This window comes from Hypanus sabinus, chromosome 23 (assembly GCF_030144855.1).
Source record: "Hypanus sabinus isolate sHypSab1 chromosome 23, sHypSab1.hap1, whole genome shotgun sequence".
Lineage (NCBI taxonomy): Eukaryota > Metazoa > Chordata > Chondrichthyes > Myliobatiformes > Dasyatidae > Hypanus > Hypanus sabinus.
Window position 1 is genome coordinate 26,692,377 of NC_082728.1, and position 20,685 is coordinate 26,713,061.

At 43.6% G+C, this 20,685-nt stretch overlaps 1 protein-coding gene across 1 annotated transcript in view; it reads right to left on the reverse strand.

Annotated features, from left to right (window-relative positions):
* Positions 1-676: 676 nt before the first annotated feature.
* LOC132380066 (L-xylulose reductase-like) overlaps positions 677-20,685 on the reverse strand; it is a 33,536-nt gene continuing 13,527 nt past the window's right edge. The window contains exons 3-8 of the mRNA XM_059948576.1: positions 16,687-16,841; positions 15,220-15,262; positions 10,217-10,316; positions 8,990-9,054; positions 7,692-7,809; positions 677-4,206 (exon numbers count right to left, since the gene is read on the reverse strand). Coding sequence (XP_059804559.1) covers positions 4,103-4,206; positions 7,692-7,809; positions 8,990-9,054; positions 10,217-10,316; positions 15,220-15,262; positions 16,687-16,841 — 585 coding nt within the window. The 3' untranslated portion in view covers positions 677-4,102. The remainder of the gene's footprint in view (positions 4,207-7,691; positions 7,810-8,989; positions 9,055-10,216; positions 10,317-15,219; positions 15,263-16,686; positions 16,842-20,685) is intronic.

Consider the following 20,685-nt stretch of genomic DNA (forward strand, 5'->3'; position numbering starts at 1 on the left):
CAAACAACAGAGCACCAAACTATATGCAGCAGGCTGACAACATTTCTAAGCATACAAAACCATGCAGTACAATGTGTTACTGAAGATACATTTTCTGTGTTCCCATTTAGACTTCTCCACTGCATATCTGGGTACTGTCAGTGACCAGGACATTGTTGTAACATGGCCAGACATTTTGCTATCACAAATATTCCTGAAAATGCAAATACTCTATTATGTGTACGCAAAGTATGCTATGTGCACAGAGCGTGTGCATCATGATCGTAAACTGATATACACGTAAGTGCAGTGCGTAGAATGGCGTGAGCTGGTGAGCTGCTGTTCTTACAGCCAGAGCTGTCACTGATGGCGAGGGCCTCGTTGTACTGAATGTTGAGAATAACTTTAACTCTGTGACTAGATGATCCTAACAGGTCATCCTTGCCAGTATTGCTCTAAATAGTAGTGTAAGCACATTATACTCTGGCTCAATTCATTGATTTCAGTGGTCAGTAATCAAGATTATCTTGAATTGCTGCAAAGCCAGGTAGTTCTGCTATCCATGTAACAGATAAAGGTAAAGTAGGAATGAACTGGAATAATGGACAAATGACTGTTGCCATAATTCACAAAGAGAAAAAGGGTAAATATATGAAATAACCCATATTCTTAATTATGAAAAATGAATGATCTTTTGTAATAAATGCTCAGTGATACATAGTTTTGAGACGCAAGAATACCTATAATTTCAGATATTGAGTATCTGGTGTGAAAATAAATACTCTGCCTGATGCTGGATGCTAAAACCTTCTTGCTTTAGCAACTAATATAATTGCAGCCCGTCCTCTGTTCTGTTCGAAGGGCACCGTTGACTTTTCTTGTCAGCTTGTGAAAAAGTGAAGAAATCTTCCACTTCCAATCCCCTGGGAAAGTCTGCAGTGTTGAGCTACTTTATGTTTCCTTTTTTTCCTGTGGTCCCTAATACTTCATTCTAACATCCCAGCCTTAACCCAGAAAACACTCCGGCACTCCCAGGAACATCAGTGTTTATTTTTGTCTTGTTTTTTCATAATTTCTTAAATGCATTCATACAAGTTTGAAGATTTCTAATGATACATTCTGAAGCTGCAAACTCTTAACCCAAAATTGAGCTTTAAAATGAATTTCATTAAATATTGTAGTATACTCATTACCTTGTTTCCTTTATGATCCTTGTAATACATATGTTTTGACTACATTTTAAAGATTCAACTGAAAATAGCGCTTCATACCACTTTGGACTCTTCAGAATCAAGGCACTTGCGTTCATGCCAACTATCAAGAATCTACTTAGACTAATATATCACCAGTTAGACAAGAATTGACATTAACACAACCACAAAGTGCAAGGAAATGTAAATAATTCAAGCAAAATAATTTTTAAAGCAGCTAATGATTAGACAGTAACTACAGGATGCAGAGTAGTTACACTGCAAGTTTAGCAAGTTTTCTGCTGCAGCATAACCTCAACCACAAAGGCTGAATAACACTATTGTGGCAATAATTCTGGAAGCACAAGACTGTCATATTGGTGTTGGATTCCAGTCCAGAAAATAAATCAGCACTACTTAAGATAAAGTGAAGAGTTTTGCAACCCAGACCAGTGTTTTTTCACTCACGATCTTGTTTGCTCTTTAAAGAAACGCTGAAAGCACTGCATGTCAGTCCGTCCCTGTCTTACCAGGAACCCTTCTTACTATTTGTGTTTGCTGTGCCAAGTGTCATTTTACCTCCACTGCTGGCAATGCTAACAAACAACTTTAAAGAATAGTTCCTATTGGGTAAATCAGCCTCTTCGCATAACGCTTTACTTTCAGCTACACTGTTGCACCAGTTAGCTCTTGCTGGTTCTGAGAAAGATGGTACTGCCTCCTAATGGAGCTATTGTAGCACAATCTGTAATGGAACAGTTACAGGGAATTGATGCAATACAGACATGACATTTTATGAGGATCAAGGACTTAATCACTTCTGGTAGTCTCCCCAAAAAGATCATTTTAAAGGGTTGCTTTTTAAACTTTGATATGTGGTCACCATATTGCTACATTTGACTGCTAGATTCAAAAAAGGCTTTCAATACATTATCTTACAGATCCCCTCTGTGCATTCTACAATAATGACTCAGCTTCTCTTTAGCTCTCACCTCAGGTCTCCGGCCCATTCACATCCTCCTTTGCCCTCCTACACTGTTTCAGAAGCAGCCTTTCTGGTTTGTGTCTGGTAGTCAGTTTAGGAAAAAAACACAAGATCATTGTGTAACATAAACTCTGTTTTCCTCTCCACAGATGCGACCCAACCCACTGATCTGATTTCAGACAAAATTTGATATATTCCACATCCCTCCCCCACCCCCCACCATTTCTTGTGTACCTTAAGCCTCCTTCAAGCAAGTTAGCTCGGATTTAAAAATCAACCACTCAGATAATACCAAAACCAAGTCTACATCACTAATCCTGCTCTGCAAATTAAAGTGTGTGTATTATCTAATTATCATTTCTAAAGTCAGAGCTAAAACATTAATTCTCTCTCAAACTATGGGATTCATTGCCACATTGGAGCATGGGAGGCCAAGACATTGGGTATATTTAAAGCAGAGGTTGATAAGTTTTTCATTGGGAAGGGCACCAAAGGTTACAGGATGAAGGCAGGGGAATGGGTTTCAAGAAAGATAATAAAGTCAGCCATGATGAACTGGTGGAGGATACTCAATGGGCCAAAGCCCCTAATTCTGCTCCATTGTCTATGGACACCAAATACCTGGGCAAATTTTTGTTTGGATTTCTTTTAAGTGCAGTTTGCTTATAGACAACTGCTCTCCATGCTGTCAGCAATTCAAGAAATCAGATTGCATTGGAACCAAAACTGTTATAAATATTGATGAATCAATCTGATGCAACATTTTAATTGATTTTCTTTTAAAACACTACACATAATGCTAACTCTCTGTAGAGGTTTATGATCAGACTAAAGCCCACAAACTTATTTATTTAAATTAATGTAATACACATAAAGTATTGGAGTTCCTCCAAAATGCTGGAGGAACTCAGCAGGCCAGGAAGCATCTATGGAAAAGATCAAACAGTCAACGCTTTGGGTCGAGACCCTTCATTGGGACTGGCAAAGACAGACCAGGTCAGAATAAGACGACGGGGGAAGGAGAGGAAGAAATACAAGGTGAAAGGTTAAACCGTAAGAGTGGGAGGGCTGAAGTAAAGACCTGTTGGTCAGCTGGTGAAAGAGATGAAGTACTGGAGAAGGGGAATCTCATAGGACCGGACAGAGGGCTATGGAAGTAGGGGAAGTGGGAAGATGGAGGAAATGGGTAGGAAAGGAGAAAAGATGAGGGGGGAAATGGGAATGGTGAAGGGGGGGAAGCGGGGAGGCCATAACCACATTCGTGAAATCGATGTTCGTGCCATTAGGTTGGAGGCTACTCAGATGGAATATAAGGTGTTGCTCCTCTAACTTGAATATATCCTCATCACAGCAGTAGAGACGACCATGGACTGACATGTCAGAATGGGAAGCAGAATTGAAAAGTTCCTCCAGTAATTTGAGTGTATTACTTTGACTTCCAACAGCTGCTGATTTTCTCTTGCTTGGGATTCTATTAATTGAGATACAGTGAGGAATTGGCCCTTTGAGCAATGCTGCCCAGCAGTCCCCGATTTTAATCCTAGCCTAATCACGGAACAATTTACAATGCCCAAATAACCTCCCAACCAGTACATCTTTGGACCATGGGAAGAAACTGGAGCACCCAGAGGAAGCCAACAAGATCACGGGGAGAATGTATGAACTCCTTACACACAGTGTTGGGAAATGAACCCGGGTCTCTGGTACCGTGAAGGGTTGTGCTAACTACAACGCTACCTTGCCGCATTAAAGACAGAAACTGAGAGAGTCACTCAGCTTGAACAGATGCATTAGAAAATCTGACACACTTCAGCAACATTATCGCACAAAGCTCCCAGGAATAAACAGTGAAATGTCTGAAGTGGGCTCTTTGCAATGTTAAAACCATTTACAACTGGATTAAACAGAATTTTTCTTTTACGAACCCATAATTAGCCCATGAATTGTTTTATGAAGATAGAAATCCTCCATCCACAGGCAGAGTCACTCCATTTATCATTGCACTTTTGTCACTGAGGAGGAAGATTATTGCATTCACAACATCTTCAAGTTCTGCAGGAGAATTGAGGATAAAAAAAGTATTAATCTAAAATTTGTTGGTATACAATTTGATGACCTTTCCCCGTGAAGCGAAGATGAGCAGGAGTAGATTCAAAGGCTGTGTTCGGTGGAGTTCTACAAAGCTGAATTCTCAGTCTTGATTCGGATGTCAACGTAGGAGTCATGACAAAGAAGTTTGAGAATGATATTAACAAAATCTTTGTCAAAGCCAGGTTATGATTTACGAGCCTGATTGAATTTTTTGAGGATGTGACTGAACACATTGATGAAGGTAGAGCAGTAGGTGTACTGTAAATGGATTTCAGCAAGGCATTTGATAAGGTACCCCATGCAAGACTTATTGAGAAAGTAAGGAGGCATGGGATCCAAGGGGGATCTTTGTGGATCCAGAATTGGCTTGCCCAGAAAAGGGAAAGAGTGGTTGTAGATAGCTGATATTCTGCATGGAGGTCAGTGCCTCTGGGATCTGTTCTGGGACCCCTACTCTGTGATTTTTATAAACGACCTAGATGAGGAAATGGAGGGATACATTAGTAAATTTGCTGATGACACAAAGGTTGGGGGTGTTGTGGATAGTGAGCAGGGCTGGCACAGCGGGACATTGATAGGATGGAAAACTGGGCTGAGAACTGGCAGATAGAAACATAGAAGATAGGTGCAGGAGTAGGCCATTTGGCCCTTCGAGCCTGCACCGCCATTCTGTATGATCATGGCTGATCATCCAACTCAGAACCCTGTACCTGCTTTCTCTTCATACCCCCGATCCTTTTAGCCACAAGGGCCATATCTAACCCCTTCTTAAATATAGCCAATGAACTGGCCTCAACTATTTCCTGTGGCAGAGAATTCCACAGATTTACCACTCACTGTGTGAAGAAGTTTTTCCTCAACTTGGTCCTAAAAGGCTTCCCCTTTATCTCTAACCTGTCCAATCCCTTTAGAATTTTAGAAGATCCCCCCTCAATCTTCTAAATTCCAGTGAGAATAAGCCTAGTCGATCCATCTTTCTTCATATGAAAGTCCTGCCATCCCAGTAATCAATCTGGTGAACCTTCTTTGTACTCCCTCTATGGCAAGAATGTCTTTCCTCAGATTAGGGGACCAAAACTGCACACAATACTCCAGGTGTGGTCTCACCAAGGCCTTGTACAACTGCAGCACAACCTCCCTGCTCCTATACTTGAATCCTCTTGCTATGAATGCCAACATACCATTCGCCTTTTTCACCGCCTGCTGTACCTGCATGCCCACTTTCAATGACTGGTGTACAATGACACCCAGGTCTCTTTGCACCTCCCTTTTCCCTAATTGGTCCCCATTCAGATAATAATGTTTTCCTGTTCTTGCCACCAAAGTGGATAACCTCACATTTATCCACATTAAATTGCATCTGCCATGAATTTGCCCACTCACCTAACCTATCCAAGTCACCCTGCATCCTCTTAGCATCCTCCTCACAGCTAACACTGCCGCCCAGCTTCGTGCCATCCGCAAACTTGGAGATGCTGCATTTAATTCCCTCGTCTAAATCATTAATATATATTGTAAACAATTGGGGTCCCAGCACTTGCGGTACCCCACTAGTCACTGCCTGCCATTCTGAAAAGGTCCTGTTTATTCTCACTCTTTGCTTCCTGTCTGCCAACCAATTCTCTATCCACATCAATACCACACCCCCAATACTGTGTGCTTTAAGTTTGCACACTAATCTCTTGAGAGAGTTCAACACAGATAAGTGTGAGGTGGTTCATTTTGGTAAGTCAAATGTGATGGCAGAATACAGTGTTAATGGTAAGACTCTTGGCAGTGTGGAGGATCAGAGGGATCTTGGGTTCTGAGTCCATAGGACACTCAAAGCTGCTGTGCAGGTTGACTCTGTGGTCAACAAGGCAATCATGGGATTGAGTTCAGGAATCAAGAGGTAATGTTGCAGCTATATAGGACCCTGGTCAGACCCCACTTGGAGTACTGTGCTCAATTCTGGTCTCCTCACTACAGGAAGCATGTGAAAACCATAGAAAGGGTGCAGAGGAGATTTATACAAGGATGTTGCTTGGATTGGGGAGCATGCCTTATGAGAATAGCTTGAGTGAACTCGGCCTTTTCTTCTTGGAGCGACGGAAGATGAGAGGTGACCTAATAGAGGTGTACAAGATGATGAGAGGCATTGATCATGCGGATAGTCAGAGGCTTTTTCCCAGGACTGAAATGGCTAACATGAGAGGGCACAGTCCAAGGTGCTTGGAAGTAGGTACAGAGATGTCAGCAGCAGGTTTTTTTATGCAGAGTGGTGAGTGCGTGGAATGGGCTGCCAGCAACGGTGGTGGACGCAGATACAATAGGGTCTTTTAAGAGACTCCTGGATAGGTACATGGAGCTTAGTAAAATAGAGGGCTTTGGGTAATCCTAGGTAATTTCTAAAGTAAGGACATGTTCAGCACAGCTCTGTGGGCCAAAGAGCCTGTATTGTGCTGTAGACTTTCTATGTTTCTAAATCGCTGATGGTGGAAGACATCTTTGAATTTACGGATAACCTTATATAGGAATTGCTTAGGATATGGAACCTAGCTTGGGCACCTTGGTCAGCATGGACTATTTGGGCCAAAGGGTTAGTTTCTGTGATCTATATTGCTAATACTCTGAACAAAATTCTACATAAAACAAACCAATATCATTCATATATAATTGTGTTCAAAAGGGATTACCAGACAGTGCTTAACCCTTAAAGCTTTTGCACATCCCAAAAAGGTGGATGTTAGGTCATAACTTGAAACTAAAATTTTAATATTGGATAGCTTTAGTTTTTTTTATGAACTACACAAAGTGATTGCAAGGTTTTATTTAATCCTCAACCTGTTGTTCTGGGTAGCCGTCATCTTCAAAGTTTCTGGCACAAATATAGCCTTAATTTCTGTATTACAAACTTACGTCTTAGCAAAATACAAAAGCAAAGTTTTGTCTATGATTAAGATTAAAAGATAATATATTTTAATTCAGGTAGTTTACAAGGCCCCGCTGAACTTTGAAGTTCAAAAATACTATTTGCCTGCTTTCTGTAATATTTATTGGTAATTAAAATCTTTTAATCATGTTTAATCTTGTTGAGACACCAGCACTTATTTGTACTGGATTCAGAAGCCACCAATTATTAGAGCAATAGACAGTAGGTGCAGGAGTAGGCCATTCAGCCCTTCTAGCCAGCACCGCCATTCACTGTGATCATGGCTGATCATACACAATCAGTACCCCGTTCCTGCCCTCTCCCCCATATCCCTTGACCCCGCTATCTACAAGAGCTCTATAAGAGCTCCAGTCCTGCTAGTTTTATAAAACTGGAGTAAATGATGCCCAATACACACCCAGACAAATTCATGGTTCATGTTATGGTCCATGATAGCTGTGGTCAAGCTGTATCAGGTCTGTGAATACACCTCAGAATGAACATCCAAAGTGTCAAAATTATCCTTGTCACTTGCCTGCAAACTTGCCCATTGGGATGCGAGACAACATTCCTGCTGCTTTTACTGGATCACTCCATGCAATCCGACCCATTGCAGTCATCACCACTGTGGGGTTCACGGCATTCACTCTTATCTGTGCCAGATTCAAAAATGCTGCTTTATTACAACATAAACTAGGTACTTTTAGATTTTCACCTTTAAAATTCCAGAAATCCCTTGCAAAATGAACAAACTGAGAAATCTGAACCACATCTGTAAAGTTCAATATCCTTGCTACACGGTTCATTTTTCAAATTAGTCCGTACAATCTTGTGGTAATTGCTATTAACTCTTCATACCATGTAAAATAAACTTCAGAAGTAATCACAGGAGACAGCTGAAGTCCCTCTGCTGGTGAAATCATACTAAAATACATCCTCAGATGACCCAAATAGTCTAGATGCACCATCAAGAATGGAAGAACATTTCAGCAATCTGTGAAGACCTCATTTTAATTTCAACCTCAAGATGGTATGAAGTATTTTCAAACTAATTCAGGTTAAACTGGATTCTATAGTAATAATAAACGAGCTCTGTTTGCAGCAACAAAGGACAACAAGTGACTTGACAGAGGTGTAGAAGGTTTTAAAAGGAATAGACAGAGTGTACAGACAGCACTTTTTCCCCCGTGTGGTAATAGCCAATACCAGAGGACATCCATTACAGTAAGTTCAAAACACATCAGGGGCATTTTGTTTGACACATAGAGTGGTAGGTGTGGATGGTGACAGAGGCTGATACAACAGAGACACTTAAATGACTGTTGAATAAGTAACTGATGTAACAAAAAATGGAGGGCTATGGGCTGCGTAGGATGGAAAGTTTAGATTGATTGTGGAGTTGGTTACATTGGTCGGCACAATGCCCTGGGTCAAAGTGCCTATACTGTGCTGTACTGTTCTGCGTGCATTCTATGTTAATAATGCACTTACATGAACATGACATCCAAGGTTCAATTACTGGGCCAACAGAAGTGATGTTCCACGTTGCTGGTTGGTTCAAAACCACGTTTTAATTTCAGCTGGTTTAAAAACTCCATTTTGAAAACAGGATTAGTAGATCTAAGGAAATGTGTTCCATGAGGAAGTTAGTAAATATTAACAAACCTGAATTGCTAATAGTTGGAAGAAAAAGCCCCCATGTCAAGAAAGATCAATAAACAGGGTGATTACAGTTAACCTTTTCTGGCTAGATCTCACTAGAGCTTTCAGAGAATTATTCACAGTATCAGATAATCATTTCCATGCTCATTGTCTGGTCATGTCAGTGCTTACCTTGTGTGGTCCCAGCTCAAGTGCCATCACTTTTGTTAGCATATCAACAGCTCCTTTTGAGGCACCTTAAAAAGCAGAGAAAAACAACAAGTAACCAACATAGTGAGCGATTGATAAAACTCAGGAGGAACAGTATTCCAGTTTTGAAAGTTTGATATAGAAACATAGAAAATAGGTGCAGGAGTAGGCCATTCAGCCCTTCGATCCTGCACCACCATTCAGTATGATCATGGCTGATCATCCAACTCAGCCAACTCTCCATCTCCTGATCCCTTTAGCCACAAGGGCCATATCTAATTTCCTCTTAAATATAGCCAATGAACCGGCCTCAACTGTTTCCTGTGGCAAAGAATTCCACAGATTCACCACTCTCTGTGTGAAGAAGTTTTTCCTCATCTTGGTCCTAAAAGGCTTCCCCTTTACAGAAACAATCCTCCTGCATCTAGGAGGTACAGCAACTGATTGAAAATACAACAGCCAGCACTTTATGGCCAATTACTATCTGGTGCATAGCTAACATGAGGCTTCGGACTACAAGGAGGCAACTTGATCAAAAGGGTTTAACAAAATGCTCATCCAATGGTTGAAGTGTTTAAAAGCTGCCTCTGTTAACTTGTATCTAATTTGAAGTCAGTGCGCCCATGAAGTAATGGTTGTTAACAATGGTTGATTAGGTAACAACTATGGGGGTTACTGAACTCAACCTATACAAACACTTCGACTGGCCTGAAGATCCCATGAGCTGGAAGGCAAATGCAGGAGGGACTGAAATGTTTAGAAGCAGCAAGGAGTACTTTGTGTAGTTTCTGCTAACATCAGCATAATTGTTGAGGGATGTATAATGAAACTGTCTTTCAAGTCAGTTTAGTTAATCTAACTGGGAAGTGCATTTCCACTTGAGGATTATCAGCTAGGGTTCAGACCTTAGACGTTTTTTCTCCCATCTCTCTCTTCTCCTTTAGACTATTGCACATCTGCAGGACACTAAGTAATATTGTCAGTATTCATGTTAACGCAGTCTTTTCAGAATACCCAGCTTCCACAATGGTGGCCTGAACAGCAGCCACAAGAATACCCAGAAAAAAAAGTTATGAGGTTGCGTGTAAATGTGAATTACAAAATAGTTAAGGACACATGATACCATCAAGTTTATCTCATACATGAAATAACCAGATTGAAATCAAAGCTACTTTTCAAAGAGTAAAATAGTTGGACTGTGTAACTCACTGTATACAGAATGATCTTTCATTGCACATTGGGATGCCTGGCTGGAAACGTTCACAATGGATCCACCTGACCCACGGCATTTCATTCCTTTTGCAATTATCTTGGGGAAAAAAAATTAACAATGATTACTGCACTTAATATCAACAAGTTACTATACACTACAAAGGCAGAACAGTTTTCATTTGTTATTTTGACGTGGCAGAGGTTATCCTGAAGGTAATTTTATAATTACAATCAGGCATCTGTAAAAGGTGCTGTAGAATATGAAAGACAGTATCAAGAATGTATAGGGTTTAAATAGTGCTAGATGCATCGATGTGGAGGATGGTTTCAGACTTACTCAATGACACGTTGACAAACACCGTTGCTCTGAAGCTGTCGGGAGCTTCGGGAGCAACATGCTATCCCATCTTTTCACAGAGGAAGTCAAATTTGCACTGCAAGAAGTCACTGTGAGCAATAGCAAATATTACTACGTCGGAGCATCACTGAGTAGTTCCACTGCAGCCAGCGGTGAGTCAACCACAGAGACCACCTGCACACGATAAATATGTCACTCTGAAAACTCACAAGACTTTTGGACTGCCTGAGTTTGAACAAGCAAAACAGTTGCTCTCCTTGCCTGGCCTAGGTCATAACAGGCCTTCAGAACTAATGGACCACATGCTATCTTTCCTGGGCAATCACGCTGCTTGCTTTATTTTTAAAGATCTCTTTACACAACAAATGCCTGATCACGCTTGCAAAGTCCTTGCTTATATTACCTGTGAAAGACAACAGGGAACTTGCTAAAATGGCCAATAGTCTATACTCAACCAGGCAGAGGACCACTATTCCTCTTCCTTTCCGCCTCAATAATCTCTGTCAGCAGAGCCTCCAGCAGACTCACGGCCGTGGCCCCAGAGTAGACAAAAGCAGGTCTAACCCTAACCCTAACCCTAACCCTAACCCTTCCTTTCCGCCTCAATAATCTCTGTCAGCAGAGCCTCCAGCAGACTCACGGCCGTGGCAGGTCTATGCTTTTATCATGCACACTTCAGCACCAACTCCAAGTGCTAAGCACCATGCAGCCTCGACAGTGCTGGGACACCACCTGTGAAGAGAATGGGTTTCAGTTGCTGGAGTCATCTATTGTTTATTATGGTCGCCCTTTCAGGACGTCATTTCCTATGCGGCGCAGGTGCCCGAGTGAGTGTGCTGCCAGCATTGCCCATTGATTATGTGGCAGAGAACAACGGACCGGACATATGGGACACAATGCACAACAGTGGATGACATTTAAGCATGGCACTTTGTCTTGGCTAAAGTTGCCAGCCCTCTGCTCAGCGCAGATTTCCTGTACACCTAAGGGCTGTTAGTAGATCTAAACAATTGCCGGCTATGGACGCAAAGTAATTTCCCCACAGTGACGGTCTTGTGTATGCACCACCAGATGTGTATTCACTCGCCTGCTGGGCGAATTCCCAAACCCCACCAAGCCACATTTTCTAGTACAGTGACAAAAAATGGGGGCTAAGCATCACATTTCCACAACTAGCTGACTGGTCCATGCCTGTGCACATAGACTGATCTCAGAAAAGCAGGCCAGCATGAAGGCCGAGCTTGCTAACATTGAAGACCTTGGCACTGTACGTAGGTCAAACAGGCCTTGGGCTTCACCCCTCCAATGGTGCCCAAGTCTGATGGTGTTGCCATCCACACAGCAATTACCGCCACCTTAACAAGGCCACCACCCCGATCATTACATGGTGCCATATATTCAGGTCTTTTCAGCACATTTAGCCAGAAAGATAATTTTTTTTCCTAAATGTATTAAGTCAAGGCTACCAGTGCCTTAGTCAGGTGCCTGCGTGTGCTGAGGGCGTTCCCAAAACTGCTATTAAAGCCCCACTTGGCCTGTTAAGAGTGCGTGTGTGCTGTTTGGGCTGAAAAATGCAGAACAGGCTTTCCATCAAATAACAGAATCTGTGTTAAAAGATTAAAATTTGCTTTTTGTTTTTCTATACAACATACTTCTCACCAGCACATCTAAAACCGAGCAATTATCACATCTCCACACATCTTTCAAGCAATCAAGCCAAAGTGGGCTAGTTACTAACCCACACAAAATGCTGGTGGAACGCAGCAGGCCAGGCAGCATCTATAGGGGGAAGCACAGTCGACATTTCGGGCCGAGACCCTTCGTCAGGACTAACTGAAAGGAAAGATAGTAAGACATTTGAAAGTAGGAGGGGGAGGGGAAAATGCAAAATGATAGGAGAAGACCGGAGGGGGTGAGGTGAAGCTGAGTGCCAGAAAGGTGATCGGCAAAAGGGATACAGAGCTAGAGAAGGCCTAGGGAGAAAGAAAGGGGGAGGGGAGCTCTCAGCTTCACCCCACCCCCTCCGGGGTGCAAGAGATTTCAGGTATGGTGAATTCCTACAACCATTTCATTCCACAAGCTGGTGAGCTTATGCTTGCGCCCCTTGCATAGTGCCCTTAAAGGCAGTGGCCCTCTTCATATGCTTGAGTGGTCAGTGGACACGGCCAGAGCATTTGAAAACAGCAAATGAGCTTTATTGAACACAAACCTACTGCGCACCCGCTTCCCAATGCACCTTAGGCACAAACAATTGTTTGGAGGCGTGTGGCAGCCACTAACCTTCTTCAGCCGGCAGGTCCTTGCGCCCCCACCCTCCCGGCGTGGAAGTGGAGTGGATCAGTTGAAATAGGGGTGCCCTCAGAATTCCCGAGAGCTGACGTGGACATGCTGCTGGGAAACGACTTAGCAGGGGGTAAGGTTTGGTCAGCCATGCTGCCGACCTGGTGACCGGCGAGTATGGTGGCCCCGTCCCTAGCCCCAAGGACCATCTCGCCGGCGCGGTCACTCGCAGCCTGTCGAGGGAGAGAGCTGTGAACGAGAGCAGTTTAAATCTGGCCAGTTTTGATTTGGCCGAGACGTCTTTGCCGACCCTGTGCCATGAGGATTTCGAGGGTGGTAAGACGAAGAGTAGTAAAGTGAAAGGGGGTAAGGGAGAGGAGATAGATCTGCCTTTAGCGAAGAGAAAGGTCCTAAAGGTAGGAGATAAAGATGAGAAACAGATAAAGCTGTTGAAAGGTCCAGAGTTGGACATGGATGATCTGTCTGGGTTGGCAGAATTGTTTGAAGAACTTCAGAGTTCTAAAGGTGTTCCCGATAATGAGAGGAGGGCAGTCCTAGATGGAAAGGATACCCTTGCCTCGAAGGGGTCTTAAGAGCACCCGTTGAGGGGGGGGGTCAGTAGACCCAAGAAGTGAGAGAGAGAGAAACGTGAAAAATTGCACGTCCCACCAGCGATACAGAATAAGATGCCAGCAACTATTGTCTCATGGAGACCACGTGAAAAGCCCTTGGGCAAGGTGGGCTGGTTGAGAGAGAGATTGCATCATCCCAACCTGATTGACACCTGCGACCCCGTGAGGAAGTATAAAGGAGAGTCTCAGGGGGACAGCCCCTCAGACGCACCAAGAAGACACGAGAGAGTGTTCCCGCAGCAGCGGGAAGACATTCTGAAGGAAACCATGTGCATTAGGTTCCAGGATTGGAATTTGTGGCTGGAGTCACAGAAAACCGTTTTTTTAACTAACATCGGGGAGAGGGAACCAACGCTCCCCCGATTTCATGGAAGATTCATCAAGACTCGGCAAGTTCTTTCTCTTCTCCCCCAATCTCTCTCTCTCGGTCGCCCCACGCAAAACCCAGCGATTTTCAAAGGGCTGAGGCCTGCAGACTTTCAGAGTGACTTTTATATTTCCAACGGACAATCTATTAACCCCTAGACAACAGCAGAGCTCACTTCTTAATAATGATTATTACTATACCCACGCTTTAGATTGAATGTTAACAATGATCACTATCTGAAAGTATGTATTAACCCTACTTTTGTGTCCCTTTATAAATAAAAACGTTTGAAAATAGTGACAACAGGCTTCAACAGACCTCTCTATCTTTGCTGGTAAGTTATCCAGTTACGGGATTCATAACACTAACCTTCTTCAGCCGGCAGGTCCTTGCGCCCCCACCCTCCCGGCGTGGAAGTGGAGTGCAGCCTGGGTTGTGTGTCAGCAGGCAAAAATTAATTGTCGTGTTCGGGCACCAGTGGCACTCCTCAACATCCCTGAGCGATGGTTTGATAACATCAACGTGGACCAGGTTGGTCCTCTCTTTCCCTCCCCTGGTTTCAGGCATCTCTTTACCATGATGGACTGAGGTTGTCCCTCAAGTGTCGATGATGTCTGCGAACGTGGCTCAGGTATATAACAACACCTGGGTCGCTCTCTTCAGCACCCCATCTGATATTTCTTCAGACTGGGGTCCCCAATTGATGTCAGACCTCTGGGCTGCAGTAGCCCAAAACCTTGGCATTAAATTACATAACACCTCAATGTTTCTCCAGCAGTCAAACAGCCTGTGCAAGTGGTTTCATCGCTTCTCAAAGGCTTCTCTGCGGGCCTCCATTACAGATGATTGTGGGCACAATCGTCTCCCATGGGTCCTGCTGGGGCTCAGGGGATTTTTTTTTTAAAACACCTATTCCTATCTCTATCGTGGTCAGTAAACCCCTGGCCGAGCCAGAGGTGCCTGTTGTTACATCAACCAAAGACCATGTGACCTGAGACAAGTAGCTCGTATGAGCTCCAAAGGCACAAAGCCAGTTTTGGTAAATTCAAGGGGGCTGGGGGGTCTTTGCGTTGGGTGGCAGATGACACATTGTTAGAAACTGTTCTACATAAGTCATAAACACCATCATAGAGTTATTGCATTCATTCAGTGTAATGGCGTCCGTATAAGGCAACTGCTTTTGTTTGTTTGTGATGGAAGTACAGGGCTGTTAAGCACATAAAATGATTCTTACATTTTTATTCACAAAATCCTACATGGCTCCCTCTTGACTACACCACAAGTCATCTTGAGTTTATCTCAGAACTGAAACCAAGCAAAGATCTAACAAATAATTATAGCACGGGTCCAGTGGTGCACTTACCTGTCCAACATGCAACACAGCTTTCACATTAATATTAAACATTCTGAAAAATAAAAAACATTCACTATCAAAATAATGAATGAAACTGACAGATATAAAACACATCCTACTGGTGCCTGAACACAACAACTACCCCAGTGCTGAAAATTATCAGTTCAGCTTTCAGTTATCATATTTGGAGTTCAAACACACGAGGTTCTGCAGATGCTGGAAGTCCAGAGTAACATGCACAAAATGCTGGAGGAACTCTGCAGGTCAGGCAGATCTATGGAAATGAATCAACAGTAGACATTTCAGACCCGTCCCTTCATCAGGACTGGAAAGGAAGGGGGGGGGGGGCGGAAGAAGGTGTCAGAATAAGGTGAGAGGGGGAGGAGAAGTACAAGATGATAGGTGAAGCCAGATGGGTGGGTGAGGGGGGTGAAATAAGAAGCTGGGAGGTGATAAGTGAAAAAGGAAAGGGCTGGTGAAGAAGGGACCTGATACGAGAGAAGAGTGCAACATTGGTGAAAGGGAAGGAGGGTCAACAGGTGGAGGTGATAGACAGGTGAGAAGAGTGGAGGTAAGGTAACGATGTGTTTGGTGGTGGAGTCACGTTGAAGATGGCAGAAGTTGCGGAGAATGTCGCACTAGTTGCTCAAACAGAGCAGTTACATGGGATAACACTCAAAACAATGACTTCTTCAGGATGTAACCTATGGATCCACTTACACTTACACTTACTCTTGCTAAGCTTAATTAATACCTGCCTGCCAGCACACCCAGCTACCCCAATACCACAGTCACTGCTGAGCATTCACATTGTTGTTATTCTGCCTTGATCATCACGTTGAATGTGTCACGTGCTCCACCCACTGCTATGATCTGCATATAGTGTGATGAATAGATCCCCACTGCCACATAAGGAGGGGAAAGGTAGATGGATTTGGAAGCAACAGAAGTAAAAAAGAAACAGTCTCAAGCAGAAAAATATCTTCCTATATTCATACACATATTCCTACCAACAGCAAAACAAACATGCTGACTGTAGTAAACATGAATAAAACACCGTCTTTCTGCCTCACATCTCACACTGGCATCCCTTGCACTAACTTCATCCTTTATGGTCAGGTTTAAATAAAAAAGAATATACAATACTTTAAAATGTAATGTTCTGCAAATCATTTTTGAAATAAATATTTTAACAAATAAAATTAAAACTTAAGTGATTATAGAACTTGATTTCTCCAACCTTGGTTTAAGCTGAAACTCAAAAACACCTCAGACAAAGCTCTCAACAAAAGTTTTTCCATGGCTGTACATTAATAATACATCCAAAAAAAATCACAATCGATCATTAAATGACATGAAATTAAATCTACAATTTTTATTTAGTTGCTGGGGAAAATAAATACTGGATTTTCAACCGTACAAGCGAGAGTAATTAATGCTTAATCAGATTTATCCTTTAAAGATATTGTCACTCACTTATCAAATGCTTCCTCGGTAATTTCCAGGAATGGTTCCAAAATGCCAACTGCAGCATTGTTCACCAAAAGATCTACCGGACCTACATCTTTCAGTGCATTTTCTGTGGCTTCCCAGTTACCCAAGTCCACACAGATTGTCAGCATTTTGGGACACTGAAAGACAAAAACAAACTTTAAAAAGGGAAACCTAGCGTAAACAATGCTGAGAAAACCATTTCACAGTTTAGATTAACAACAGAAAATGAAGTTCTATTCAGTGAAGTTAGATAAGGTTGAAATTAGGAATACAAGGTAAGTTAGTGGTAAAGCCAAAACTGCAAGTCCATACTATTAACCTAAAATTAAGCTCTTAGTTGTGTGTTTAGAGGTGGAGGAGGTCAAAGGCTAATACAATTAACTGCACATACTACTGCTAGGTTCTTTCAGTGCAGGGTCAAAGCAGCGGTGTGCTAAAGAGGGACTGAATGATTTCAAATTCAGACCACTGCTTTACAAATGAAAGACTGACATGGAAAAAGCAAGTTCCATTTATTTGTATGGTGTCAGGACCTTACAGGAAAATAACATGCAGCAAAATTTAGTTACTGTTAAGATTTTAGCATTAATGGTTTTCAGAATCAGAATTATTTTTACTGACATGTCGTGAAATTTGCTTGAGAAGTACAGTGTGTTACGTATCCCGTAACTGGATAACTTACCAGCAAAGATAGAGAGGTCCGTTGAAGTCTGATGTCACTATTTTCAAACGTTTTTATTTTTAAAGGGGCACAAGTAGTCCGCTTTTATCTTTACTTGCAGAGTTGTAGACGTCCATCAAAGTAGGGTGATGCAATCTCCACCCCCACATTGCCCGAGGGTGCCCATATCCATGGTAGTTGTCACGTAGCAGGGACATGCACGTCACACAGGTGCCTCTAAGAACAATAGCCAAAACCCTTGCATTGTCTCTCACTTCCGAGACCCGAATGAATAGGGATCTTGCGATTCTCCGGAAGGAGGGGGCTGCTCCCGCTCCTTCGGCCCCTCAGAGCTGTGGTACATTTATAACAGGTGCAAGAAATAAAAATTAAGTGGCAAAAGTAAATAGTGCTTAAGATGAATAATTTCAGAAATCTGATGACAGAGGGGAAGAAGCTGACTGCGGGTCCTCAAGCTTGGACCTCCCTGATGGCAATAATGAGAAGAGAACATGGCTCTGATAGCGATGGTCCTTTGTGATTGATGTTGCCTCTTGAGGCATCACCTCTTACAGATGCCCTCACTGGAGGTGGGGGTGTGCCCTTTTGCCCATCATGGTACTGGCTGAGTCTACAACCGTCTTCAGCCTCTTCAAGCATAGGAGCTTGTTACAATGACAACACTCGATCAGCAAAACTATCTCAGCCCTGTACACCTCATCACTATCTTAGATTCAGCAGCAACAGTGGCGTCACTGGCAAATTTATAGAAGCCTTTAAGCAATGCCTAACCACACAGTCATGTGTGTAAAGAGACTAAAGCAACGGGCTAAGCAGACATCCTTCAGGTGCACTTGTATCGATTGTGTGCGAGATGTTTTTACCAACCCATACTGACTGTGGCTGTCAAATAAGGAAGCCAAGTATCCAGTTACAAAGGGAGGTAGAGAGACCCAGATTTTGAAGTTTGTTGAGTAACAGCAAGGGGATGATGATGGTGAACACGGAGCTGTAATTGATAAACAGCAGCCCAACATATGTAGCTGTTGTCTAGGGGCTCCATGGCAGAATGAAGAGACAATGAGAATGTGTCTGCTGCAGTCCTGACTGACAAATCATAGCAGGTCCAGATCTTTGCTCAGGCGGGAGTTAATTCTAGCCATGACCAACTTCTCAACGTATTACATCACAGGAGAAGAGTGCGCTACTGGTTGATAGTCACTGAGGCAGCTCACTCTGCCCTTCGGTATAATTGATGTCCTTTTAAAGCTGGTGGGAATGTCTGGATGCAGCAGTGAGGGGTTGAAGATTTAAGCCAGTTGGTGGGCACAGGATTTCAGTACTCCGCGAGGATCATCATCAGGGCCTGGTGCCTTGCAAGAGCTCATCCTCTTGGATGTTCTGACATTGGCGTGCGAGGCAGAGATCACAGGGATGCTGTGGGAATTCAGAGGCAAAGCGTTATTGTCTCTTTCAAAGTACATGTAAATAGTGAGAGATACATCACTGTCATTACTGCGTTTAGGTTTTCCCTTACAGAAATCCTGTAACAACTGCCATCCATCTGAATGTGTTTCTACCTTCACATAGAATAGTCTTTTTGCTTTCATAATGGCCTTCTCTAGGTCAAGCCTGGACTTCCTGTAGGGTTCTAGATCGCTGGTCATGAATGCTGAGATCTAGCGCTTAGCAGATGCAAGTCACACACACAATACTGGAGGAACTCAGCAGGCCAGGTGGCATCTATGGAAAAGAGTTCAGTCGATGTTTTGGACCAAAACCCTTCTGCAGGATTTTCTCTTGATCGTGGGCAGATGCAAATCTCCTGATTCATCTAGGGATTCTGGCTTTGGAAAACTCATTATGTCCTCGAAGCACACAGATCTTGATGAAGGTCGTCACAGCTGTGGCATATTCTTTCAGATTCAACATTGTTTTATGTCACTTCAGTACACAGGTGTTAAAGAGAACAAAGTAATTACTACTCCGGCTCCAATGCAGCAAAAAAAATGCAATAAGATTAAAAAAAACCACACGATAATAACTTAAAATGTAACGCCCTGGCAAAGGTTTCACTGCTAACGTTGTAGGGTATTTCATGTAATGGTCTTTCTGTAGAAGCAGTACTTGTGTTATGGTTAGAGATAACAGGTGCTTCGGAATGTGAGCCATCCAATCAGGAGAGAAGGCTGCAGGAGCGGGATTTATTTTGTGCCTGACACTGGTGTGGGTGTGGTGAACTATGTGCCTGTCTGGACACACCCCCTGCTGACTGCTCCTGTGGCTCCTCCCACAGGCCCCTGTATAAAGGCGATTCAGGTCTGATCCTCTGCCTCATTCTCCAGAATGTAATATGATGGTCACTCACTGCTGGTTCCTTCTTCAGTCAATAAAAGGCGATTATCTCGCCTTACGTCTCAGAGTGAGTTATTGATGGTGCATCAATTTTATTGACTGAAAGTTTTAAAACATGGAAACCGTTTTACGTCCGGAAAGGTTAGATTTGGACCCTCAAGCAGCTCTTGCCTTTGAACACTGGCTTGCATGCTTCCAGTCATACTTGGCAGAGCTTCGTGCGACTGACCCTGCCGTTATGTACAGAATTCTCCTCTCGAGGGTCACCCCAAAAGTTTATTCCATTATCCGGGACCTGCCGACCTACGAAGGGGCACTGGACGCCCTCAAAAGACAGTACCTGCGGCCGGTGAACACAGTCTACGCAAGACATCGTTTAGCTACCCGGCGACAGCGGCCTGGAGAATCGAGCGCCGAGTTTCTCCGAGCACTACAGACACTCTTCCGAGCTTGTGACTGCAAGACGCTCACGGCAGAACAACATGCGGAGCTGCTAGTGCGAGACGCCTTTGTGATGGGACTGAGGTCAGTGTACATGCGCCAGCGACTGCTGGAACACTCAGATCTTACCTTACGCTCGGCGATAGAGACGTCCAACGCTTTGGAAGCTGTACTGCACTACGCCGACGCTGTCCAGTCGCGCGATTCCCCGCCGGTTCCGTGGACGCCTCAGACCCTGCCACCGCTGGCTCCCGTGAGCGAAATCGCCGCTGCCAGTCGCGATTCCACGAGCTCCCTGAACCCGACCACAGCGGCAGCACGTTGGAAGCCTGTGCTTTGTTATTTCTGTGGCCATAAAAAACACTCTCGAAAACACTGTCCAGCGCGAGAAGCGACCTGCTCCAGCTGCGGAAAGCGGGGCCATTTCGCCAAGGTCTGTAAGTCTCAACCTCGAGCGAAGTGCAGCGCTGCGGGTGAAACGTGGGGGCCGCCATCTTGCATGCTCGGATGTGGACGGCCATCTT